Consider the following 11,664-nt stretch of genomic DNA (forward strand, 5'->3'; position numbering starts at 1 on the left):
AGAGGATTCAACTTTTTAAAAAAATTTAAAAATGTTAAAATTCAATTTTTGTTTTCTGATGCATTCAGTGTAAACTTAGAATTATATTCAGAATAAAATGTCACTTTGTGATTACAATTTGTCTATATTTTGGAGTAGATTGTCATAGTAGATTTAGTTGAAATAGTTGAATAGTAGAATTTCACCTGGAGTTATTGCATTGTTTTCCTCCTTATGTTTTTGCAGAGATTTTACATCCTGTTGATTTCACACTCTTTCAGTAATGCTCCACATGGATTTCTTTATTTATATGTCCTGAGCATGTTTTATTGATCTATATTTCTGCTCCAAAGGAAAGAACCCATTTTGAGTGATATGTGATTTTTTATTTTTCTTTTCCTTTCTTCTTCTTTCTTTTTTTTTTTTTTTAACTAGGCCTTTAGTGAGTTTGAGATTGAGCAGCATCAAGAGTGTGCTTATGATCACTTGGAAGTATTTGATGGAGAAACAGAAAAATCACCAATTCTTGGACGACTATGTGGCAGCAAGATACCAGAGCCCCTTGTGGCCACCGGAAATAAAATGTTTGTCCGGTTTATTTCTGATGCATCTGTTCAAAGAAAAGGCTTTCAAGCCACACATTCTACAGGTCAGCAAATCAGGGCCATGTTTCTCTTTCCTAAGATCTAGGTTTCTCTTCCGGGAATGAATGCAGTGAATCCTATAACAGGAACATTAACGAATCTCTGAGGACAGTAGAAGAAATCTCACTGGAGCATTCTGTAAAATATTTGAGAGCAATGTTGCATCCTACCTATATGTCTTTGTAGTTGTTGAACATTAAAAGGAAATGCAATAATTTGATCTCATTCATGTTCAATGCAGTATGACCAGGTAGAATTATCTCTAAATATTTGTATAATATGTTCCATATTCACTTTGGCAGTTTGATTTATATGTTCTGTTTAACAGTTAAAAATTTATATCTTAGTATTCAAGAATTATGTTTATGTAACATCCTACCTGGTTACCTAGATTTTGAAATAATATATTTTTATAAATCTCAGTTTTGAGATTTATCTCTCTGTTTTACAGAGCCTCATTTGTTTTTCCCTTTATTTGGTATGCAACACAATCTTTTTCCTAATCCTAATCCCTAATTTGACTTTGTAATGAAAATCTTCAAGAAATAAAATATAATTTAGAAAAATATGGAAAATTTTAGGCAAAATGTAGAATAACATTTTTTATAACTTGGAGCCAGCCTAATAATATATTTCATAAATGTCTAGGAAATGTCCTTTTTTTTTCATTCAGTTAAGAATAAAAAATCAGTTGATTGTAGTTTCCTAAAGTCATTTAGCTTATAGTGCCACCTAGTGGCACTCATGATGCATAAACCGTTTAGACACCGCCTGGTAGAAATCCATCTTGGTGTAAAACGCACTAGAAATAGTATACATATTTTACCAGGAAACATTTTGAGTGTAGTAATTTTCATCATGGTTTCCTGATTTTTTGTTTGAATTTTTTTAATTTTATGTGAGAAATCAGAATTTTAATTATTCCATTATCCAATATTACTTTCCAGTTTAATACATTTTGTTATGAGCTTTAGATTTATATTGAAGTCTATATGTGAAAAAGTGAATATTGTCCAGGGCGCCTGGGTGGCTCAGTTAGTTGAGCGTCCGACTTCGGCTTAGGTCATGATCTCGCAGTCCGTGAGTCCGAGCCCCGCATCAGGCTCTGTGCTGACAGCTCAGAGCCTGGAGCCTCCTTCAGATTCTGTGTCTCCCTCTCTCTCTGCCTCTTCCCCAGTCGTGCTCTGTATCTCTCTGTCTCTCAAAAATAAACATAAAAAAAACATTAAAAAAAAAGTGAATATTGTCAAAATATTGATCTAATTCATACTAGGAATTGTTGGACTCATTGATAATTCAAATTAATTGTTTCTCAGGATTAGCATAAATATTTATATTTAAAATTATTTATATATTTATACTTATATATATTATATATATTATGTTTGAGAAAAATTTTTCATGGACTATAGACATTTCGTACTAATGATTTTCCACCCACTTGACATGTACTCTTTAAATATTTTCCTGATAACTTGTTATGCATTGAAGGGGTGGAATGATTGGAATCCCATTACTTCATCAATACTTTTCTGATAGCACAGAGTTTATGGCATATATATACTTACTTTAATATCCTGGGTATCATAAGTTCCAAGAAAGCAGTATAAAAATATGCTGTCAAAGTTCTTGAAATATATGACTATATAATATTTTTAATTTTCCTGTCTATGAATTCCTCTTTCTTACGTTAGTAAAAACTTACTTTTATAGTATCTCATACTATCTCTTCTTACCTTTGGTAAGTAGAAGGATTAAGACTTATATCATGTTCTGGTATGTTGATACATTTGGGGTTTGGGTCTAATGATGCCGTTACCTAGCTGGGAACGTTGGAAAGGATCATTTCTTTGGATCTGTTTCTTTATCTGTAAACTACTATTTAAGGTTTCTTATAGCTGTAAAACTCCACAACTTGTTAATTTTGCATGGCCTCTGCTCATGAACCCTATTTGCAGTGTTTATATAACCCTTAAGAACCCATTGTTAGGATCTAATTTGTCAATGAGATCACATATTGAGATCTGATGGTCTATATAGCATGCATTTGGCATTTAGGCACACACATGCACTTAATATATACAATTTACGTATGAATCCTCAAAAGACTGTACGATGTGTTATTATCCTCATTTTTCAGATAAAGACTATACAATGTGTTATTATCCTCATTTTTCAGATAAAGAATATATGATGTATTATTATCCTCATTTTTCAGATAAAGAAATTTTAGAAATCTCTAAAAATTAATTAATCCTCCAAATTCTCATTTTTCAGATAAAGAAATTGATTAATTATTTTTTAGAGATTTCTAAAATTATGCCAAAGCCTGAATTTAATCTTTATACTACCTGTCTCCAAAGCTCACATACTTTCCACCACAGTATATTTTCTCTTAACGTAAAAGTTTCAGATTAGGAAGAAAAAGGATACCAAACTGGTCTGTTATTGAAGCAATGGTAGAGATTGAATTTTTCCTTATGTAAGTTTTTTTTTTTCTTTTTTTTTCTTTTTTTATATATATGAAATTTATTGACAAATTGGTTTCCATCCTTATGTAAGTTTTAAAAAACCTTCTGTTTAAAGTATGTAACTGGCTAGGCCTATTTTATTGCCCTGTTCTGTTCACATTCATTCAAATACCCAATTGAGCAACGTGAGTCCTATTTTCATTAGGTGAAAACGTACCCTGGATATCTTTTAATCCGGCCCTGTCATCTCACAGTTAAGGATTCTGAACAAAAACTTAAATGCCTGAAGTAGAACAAAAAAATAGTAGTTGGTATTAGAATCCTGGCTTCTTAACTCGGGCTCATTTGCTGTTATCAAAATTTTTCATATTATCTGTGTTTTTTTTTCTTGATGCATAAATTTTTGCTCTCCCTTAACCAGGCATCTTTTCTGGGTAGATTTGTTTTATACTGTTACTTTCTAGTAGCCATACATGTTGAAATCCTCTGAGGTGCTGCCTCCAATTTATGTCTCCTAAAGCTTTCTCTTTAATAAGTTAATTTATCCCATAGTCTTTCATCACATATTTATTTGACACCTGCTTTGGCTAGACTGTAAGGTATTGGTAATTTATAGCAAAAAATTTAGCAATTTGTGGGAGTTGATAAGGAAATAGAAGGAATCCCTGCCTGTTGACAGCTTACAGTCTGACAAGTTAAACTTCTGATTTTCACATGTTTCTGTACTTAGGATTTTTCAGTCAATTTCTACTGACGGGACAGCCAAGTCCAGTACTACCTCAGTCAATTTTTTCTACATGTATAAAACTCTTATTCATTATTTAACTGCTTCTAGAATATCTGTAACTCTTCTTGATGGGCCCTGAAATACACCTTTTAATTTGCTTGAGTAAATTTATATATATTTCTGTATAAAATTTGAGTTTTATCCACAAGTTTGTAATACCATGAATTTTGAAGCCAGCTGATGAGAAATATTGCTCTAATATGGTTTTATGGCTACTTTTTTTCACAAGTAATGCTATGTAAAAAAAATCCACGAGTAATGGACTTTATTGGGAAGAGTCCTTTTTATTCTCTGATAGTGTCCAAATTCTAAGCCTAAATATATTTTAATCAGGTAACAAATGGTATTCCACTACCCTTAAATAAACTTATGAAAGGAAACAAATCCTCCGGTAAAAAAAAAAATATATATATATATATATATCTCCTGTGTATTCTCTCAGAGGATATGGCTATCATATAGAAAAAGGGGGGAATGTGAAGAGAAAATAATTTTAAAACATAGTCAATCTGGGGCACCCTGGGTGGCCCGGTCGGTTAAGTATCCAACTTAGGCTCAGGTCATGATCTTGCAGTTCACAGGTGTGAGCCCCGCGTCGGGCTCTGTGCTGACAGGTCAGAGCCTGGAGCCTGCTTTGGATTCTGTGTCTCCCTCTCTCTCTGCCCCTTCCCCACTCACGCTCTGTCTCTCTGTCTCTCTCTCTGTCTCTGTCTCTGTCTGTCTCTCAAAAATAAATAAACATTAAAAAAAAAAAAACAGAGACAGGGAGGCAAACCATAGGAGAGTCTTAACTACAGAAAAGGAACTGATGGTTGATGGAAGGGAGGTGGGTGGGGGGTTGGGCAAAATGGGTGATTGGCATTAAGGAGGGCACTTGTGATGAGTGCTGGGTATTGTATGTAAGTGACGAAATCACTAAATTCCACTCCTGAAACTAATATTACACTATATGTTAACCAACTAGAATTTAAATAAAAACTTGAAATATTAAGAAAATAAATGAATAAAATAAAACTTGGCCCGTCTGGTAGGACTTCTTTCCTGTAGCATACAACATCATACTATTTATCAATGACATTAAAAAAAAAATAAAATAATACATTATTAAACTTCTTAGCAAGGAAATTATTTTGATCTAACTCAATTAAGTTAGAATGTCCACTAAAGGCATTTGTAGGTCAAGTTACAGGACCTCTTTGGGAATTTAATACTTTATCAGGAAACAATCCTGTCTTTCCAAATTAAAAGGAAAGTCACCCCCAGGCTTCTCTTCCCTTCTTGTCACCTATCTTATGCAGCTTTATTTTCATTTTCCAGAATTCTGTAGAAGATGTTCTGGCAGCTTATAAAGTTGATTAAAAACAATATTGCTGACATGCTACACGACTTTTATATTGTTCCAACTTAGTAAATGAACAGAATATTTGCAGGGAGTGTATTTACCTAAAAAACCTCCTTTATAGGGACCATATTAAATGATACATGAACTAAATTTTGAAGAATTGCCACAAGGATTCTCAAAGACACTTGTAAGCAATTGCCCTCATTCTGCCTGTTATTTTCTGCGTATGGATTTTCTCTCAGGGCATATTAAAATCACACCTCTTCTGCATATAATATTCAAATGTTTGTTCTTAAAAATTTTATTCTGTGGACTAAATTCTGTCTCTGTCTCTGTCTCTGTCTCTGTCTCTTTTTCACTGTTGGATCATTAATTCCAGATTTATTAGCTTGAGCAGTGATCCATAGGAATGCAGTTGTGCTCTGAAACGGATAAACGAAAGCCGGTGAACTTTCTGAAACATTTTTAGTCACCCTTAAATGTAATTTATTTATTTTGAATATTGCCGTTTTCTAGAAATTTTCAATAAAACCCAGTTATAACCCTTCACTGTCATTTTCAGATTCACAAACATTTCATGAAATCCCCTTTCCATTTTTGTTTACTTTTTTTAAATGTTTATTTTTGAGACACACACACAGAGCCTGAGTGGTTTCATGAAATCTCCCTTTCCATTTTTGTTTAATTTTTTTAAATGTTTGTTTTTAAGAGAGACACACACACACACACATACAGAGCCTGAGCGGGGAAGGGCATAGAGAGAAGGAGACACAGAATCTGAAGCAGGGCCCAGGCTCTGAGCCGTCAGCACAGAGCCCCACACGGGGTTTGAACTCACAAACTGCGAGGTCATGACCTGAGCTGAAGCCAGAGGTTCAACTGACTGAGCCACCCAGGAGCCCCTCCTTTTCCATTTTGTTCCACTAGTTCATTTCCTCCTTGATTTTTGTTGGAAGTTGGGACTGGCAGAGAATTGTATCTTCTGGATCCCGGTCTTTGTCTTGCTACTTTGTTTGTACAAGGCAGGCACACTGAAACTAAAGCCTTCTTCCGAACACACAGTCTGTGCCTTCAGCTCTTCCTGGCTGTGGGATAAAAGTTTTTTAAAGAGTTGAAACCAAAACAAGTCCGGCAATTATATCAAACTTTGAGAACAGGTAGAATTCTAAAAAACCTCTAAATGAGATTACACTGGTTTATACACTTACAGATTACATTTGGAAATATTTTTCACAGAATATTTTCCCGGGCTTCAAAAATATAAGTCTTCCATTATGATAGCAGATTAATAGTGTTTTCAGTTGTTTTTCATTTTTTTCTGGCTTTTCATTTCATACCTGAATGGATCCCTAGCAGCACAGATGGTGGCATTTCAATGTTCTCACTGGAAAATTACGGCAGAAATGGTGGTAGCTTCCACTAAGACAGCCTTTCCTATGCGCCAGTTACCTTCCAAGCATTTTACACATATTAAACCATTCACTCTTCGTCTAGACCCCGGGGTGGGGCTACTGTGTATGATGCTTGTCTTAGAAATGAAGTGTGAGGGGCGCCTGGGTGGCTCAGTTGGTTAAGCGTCGGGACTTCAGCTCAGGTCACGATCTCGCGGTCCGTGAGTTCTAGCCCCGCGTCGGGCTCTGGGCTGATGGCTCAGAGCCTGGAGCCTGCTTCCGATTCTGTGTCTCCCTCTCTCTCTGCCCCTCCCGTTCATGCTCTGTCTCTCTCTCTCTCTCTCTCTCAAAAATAAATAAACGTTAAAAAAAAATTAGAAAAAAAAAAAGAAATGAAGTGTGAGATACAGTCCCACAGCGGATGAAGGGCAGAGCCCAGATTTGGACCCAGGTAGTTTGGCTGCGGGGTTCTGTCACAGGGGAAGGACCATAATTTTTGGACTTAGAAGAGTGCCCTGCCCTGGTAGGAAGGGTAGGATGTTAGGTTCGCAGTCTGTAGGACTCAAGAGACAATATTTAAGAGATGAGTCCAGCTTTCAGCTTTTTACATGGGCAATAGTAGCACCCATATCGAGTGATTGTGCCGGATGCCCCATCTGCCACCGGGAACATAGAAGGACATTGACATTCACCATGGAGCACAGCTTAGGGGGCAGTCATTCTCGTGGTTGGAACTCCAGTTGGATATTAGCCACACACACGAATCTAAATGTCTTTGTGCCTACATATATTTAGACACATCTGAACGGTGGTTCCATCCTGGAGATTCAGAAATATTTTGTTATTGAAAGTCACCAAGCCACAGTGTGAGTCAACTGTACACAGACCTGAAAACTCCAGCTAAGTGTTTGTAATTGCGCAATCCATCCTCACAGGGTGCTGCTGAGGATGGTTTGGTCGCATGATCATGACAATGTCACAGTTGTGGTTTGATAGCCAGTGTCCTGCTTGTCCACATCTTTTCATCTTGGGCTTTCATCTCTGTCCCCTCCCAACTTATTCCACTTCTCCTGAGATTTTCCCGGTCTTAGCACTGAAATTATGGCTTCCCAGGGATCTCTCAGTCAGTGCTTGACAAACAGAGATGGAAAGAAACTCTACTTGCTTCTGACATGTTTATATCCCTTTCTTTATCTCCTTTGCCCCTGACCCTCTGCCATAATAATACATATAATGCCTAGTTATTAGGGATAATAACCTATATAGGCCCTAGTTATTAGGAGGCTTGGGGGCGAAGATTACAAAATTTCTGAGAAAAAATTTTTTTAAGTGTTATATCTAAATTACACTGGCTATAAATTTTTATGCATACTTATCTATTTGGTATATTTACCTCTAATGACAAAAGTAATAACTGGTAATCCATAAGTTTATTGATATCTCTCTGAAAAAGAAGCTGTGAAAAGAGCATTTAAATTTTTTATTTATTACAAACACAAATATACTTAGTAGCTTCTGGAACTACAAAGGTAACTGCAATTAAGGATGTGTGTATGTTTTTCCCAACCCAGTTAGGTGAATATTTCTACCCAAGTCAAACTGTTCTATATATTCTATGTAGAGTTCTATATCATGCACACACACATAGAAATTTTATACATTTTGTTGATATTTTTAAAGCTTATTTCTTTTTGAGAGAGAGAGACAGAGAGAGTGGGGGGTGGGGAAGGGCAGAGAGAGAGGGAGAGAGAGTCCCAAGCAGGCTCCGCACTGCCAGCAGGGAGCCCGATGTGGGGCTTGAACTCACAGACTGCAAAACCATGACTGGAGCCAAAACCAAGAGTCGGACGCTTAACCCACTGAGCTACCCAGGTGTCTTATATTTTGTTGATTTTTACATTCTTTCTTATTCATTTGGATTCTGGGTTCTTAATCGATTAAGATTAAACTTGAATGAAGATAATGATCTTTTTTCTATTAAAACTAGTTATTTGGAACTAAAAACAGTATCGTGTGCAACAAAAATATTTATTAAGAGTTACTAGATGCTAGGCACTGTTTTAAGTGATTTTCATGTATTCATTAAATCCTCAAAGCCCGCTAAGATTGCTACTGTTGTTATATTGTTATCACCTACATTTTGCCCTATGGATCAGAGAAATGGCATCACTCGTATAAAGTTAACTGAGCTAGTAGGTGTTGGAGGTGGTATTCCAACCCAGCAGTCTGCGTGTAGTGCCCGTGTCAGTACCTGTTGCACAGACCCCACAATTATGGGACACACATCCGGTGATGAAAATGAATTCAGAAAGTAGAGAAGGGTTAGACTACATCAAATTTGAAAGGGGACTTGTGACACCTCACTGGATTTATTTCATTTTTTCTTTTCCGGGCAGAGTGTGGCGGCCGACTGAAAGCGGAACCGAAACCCAGAGATCTATACTCGCATGCTCAGTTTGGTGATAACAACTACCCAGGACAGGTCGACTGTGAATGGCTGGTAGTGTCAGAACGTGGCTTTCGCCTGGAGTTATCCTTCCCGATTTTCGAGGTGGAGGAAGAAGCTGACTGTGGCTATGACTATGTTGAGCTCTTTGATGGTCTCGATTCGACAGCGGTGGGGCTTGGTCGATTCTGTGGATCAGGGGTAAATACAGTAGCAGCAGGAAACCATAGCCAGATTAAAAAAAAAAAAAAAAAGCTCAATGATTCATGATTGTTATGCGTGCCATATACAAATTGACAATATTTTTACAAAAAAAAAAGGTTACCCTGTATTGTTATTGGCTTGGCAAATTATACTATGCCTCTTCTCCCTCACCTCTTTCTCTATCTCTATTGAATTTTCTCAATAATCTCACGCAAGAGGGATGAATTTGGTAGCTCTAATTTGCTGTTAGTGTCCACATTCTAACTTTTTTATTCATGTTCTTGTTGTGTAATAAATATTTCAACCTTTAAGAATCTAAAGGCAATACATTTAAACACACACCTTTGACAAGTGGGTCAACTTCCTAAATTACAGCATAAAGGCAAAGTAATATGCACACAACCCATGTTGACATTCCCCTCTCAAAGAATACACCTGCTGAGTGGTGGGGTCCACCAGTGCTGTGCGGACTCAGTCAGTGTTACCAGAATGCTGTTCCACTGCAGCATGTCACTTGTGCATGGGACAGAATGCCAGCGTACAGGTCACAGAGCATTGCCACGAGAAATAAGAAAAAGGAAAGCTTAAGATAAATATCAAGTGGTCTTCTGAAGACTTATTTTGTTCAGAAGACATTAGGCCCCCCCGCCCCCGCTCTTTTTTTGTCTATCGGTGTCTATTGCTTAAATAATACTGAACATGAATACTCTTGAACTCCTGTCCAAATACCAGCTGCAATGAAACAAAAAAGATTCTTGGTGCTTAGATTATTGAAACAGTAAGGGAGGGATGATTTGGATTCTGGAACTGTCTCTGCCTCAGAGCACCTTCTGAAACAAATTTGATAGCTCTTTATGCTCTTTGAACCTCACTTTATTTCTAAATCAAAGGAACTGGGCTTAAAATTTTGGGGGGAGAAAAAAAACGACACACCAACTTGAAAACACACTTCTGTTCCAAGCCCAGTGACATCACTACCTATAACTATGATCTTGAGTATGTCATTTGCTTCTCTGAAACTCACGTTTGCTCATCTGTAAAATGAAGAAGCCACACGTATTCACTATTCCAGGTTGTTGAGAGGATTAAGTCATATATACCCCACTCCCCCCCAATCCCAAATATGAATCTCAATGAAGAAAAAGATGACTCCTTCTGTTTGTTTATTTGCCTGTGTGTTTCTTTTTGTCTTTAGCCACCAGAAGAAATCTACTCCATTGGGGATGCGGTTTTAATTCATTTTCACACTGATGACACAATCAACAAGAAAGGATTTCATATAAGATACAAAAGTATTAGATATCCAGACACCATGCATACCAAAAAATAACACCAAAACCTCCATCAGAACATCAAGGAATGTGCAGAATGGAGAGAAGACGTATTTTTTTTTAAATGAAGATATTAGCACAAATGTTTTATATAACGAGTGTGAACAGAAGAAAACTGTAAGACCAGAATTATCTCTGTACTACAAGAGAAGTTTTCACCTAACTCTGATCAGCATTACCAGGAGATTGGAGCTCCATGCTTGATGGTATAAATCGAAATAAAGCTGGCGGAAGGGCGTCATGTTACTTCAAGGAGGACTCCACAAGCTTTTGCTGACAGCTTGATGCAGATGCCTTGCAATTCAAGCAGTTCAGTTCAGGGTCTGTGACCTTGCAAAGTGTTCTTTTTGACAATTCTTCAACATTTGGGAGAAATAAAATGGTCTTGCAGGTCATATACAGAAAAACCCTCTTCCTGCGTCTGAGGATAATTGCTTTGGCTTTGTATCTTGGATGCAGATCCATATAGGATGTTGGGAAATGGGAGTCTTTTGAGGGTGCTTTGTACTTTAATTGTGGGTGTGTCCGATGTTTGGAAACTGGAATACTTCAGCTTAGTCACTTTCCTTGCAGGCCAGATTCACCTCTTTGAGACGCAAATGATCTTGTGACCACTTCATTTTACTGGCATTTTGACAAGTTGGAAATGTCAGTAGTGTCCATTATTGCAATTAATCTCTAGACATCATTTATTTAAATGCTGGAAAAATGCCCATGTGATTGGTAAACCCAGTTCTTTCAGTGAAAGTGCTGCCTTTTCACACCAAACTTAAGAAGTGCTGTGATGTCTTAGAACTGCGTGAGAGAACTCCCAACAGGTGTGAACAGAATTCTTCTAGTGACTGCCTGGATGGTCCATTCTCAAGTCACCAGAGCTGCTATCGTCTTTTCTGTTGTTGTCAACCTGTCGTAGCTGTTATTGCTGACGTTGTCACGGTTAATGTTGTATTTAAAAAAAAAAAAAAGAAAGAAACGAAGTGTAAGTAGGCCATGTAGTCATTGAAAGATTTCTTTCTTTCTCTCTCTCTCTTTCTCTCTCTCTCTCTCTCTCTTGCTTCTTGGGATTCAG

General features: G+C 37.0%; 1 protein-coding gene across 1 annotated transcript in view; it reads left to right on the forward strand.

The window, feature by feature from the left end:
- Positions 1-10,594, forward strand: part of TLL1 (tolloid like 1) — a 211,211-nt gene extending 200,617 nt beyond the window's left edge. Inside the window, exons 19-21 of the mRNA XM_047091921.1 lie at positions 415-628; positions 9,011-9,261; positions 10,460-10,594. Of these exons, the coding sequence (XP_046947877.1) occupies positions 415-628; positions 9,011-9,261; positions 10,460-10,594 (600 nt within the window). The remainder of the gene's footprint in view (positions 1-414; positions 629-9,010; positions 9,262-10,459) is intronic.
- The last annotated feature ends 1,070 nt before the right edge of the window (positions 10,595-11,664 follow it).

The sequence above is a fragment of the Lynx rufus genome, unplaced genomic scaffold (genome assembly GCF_022079265.1).
Source record: "Lynx rufus isolate CCGP_SWC_20201006 ecotype Redwood Valley unplaced genomic scaffold, mLynRuf1.p SCAF_3, whole genome shotgun sequence".
Classification (NCBI taxonomy): Eukaryota; Metazoa; Chordata; class Mammalia; order Carnivora; family Felidae; genus Lynx; species Lynx rufus.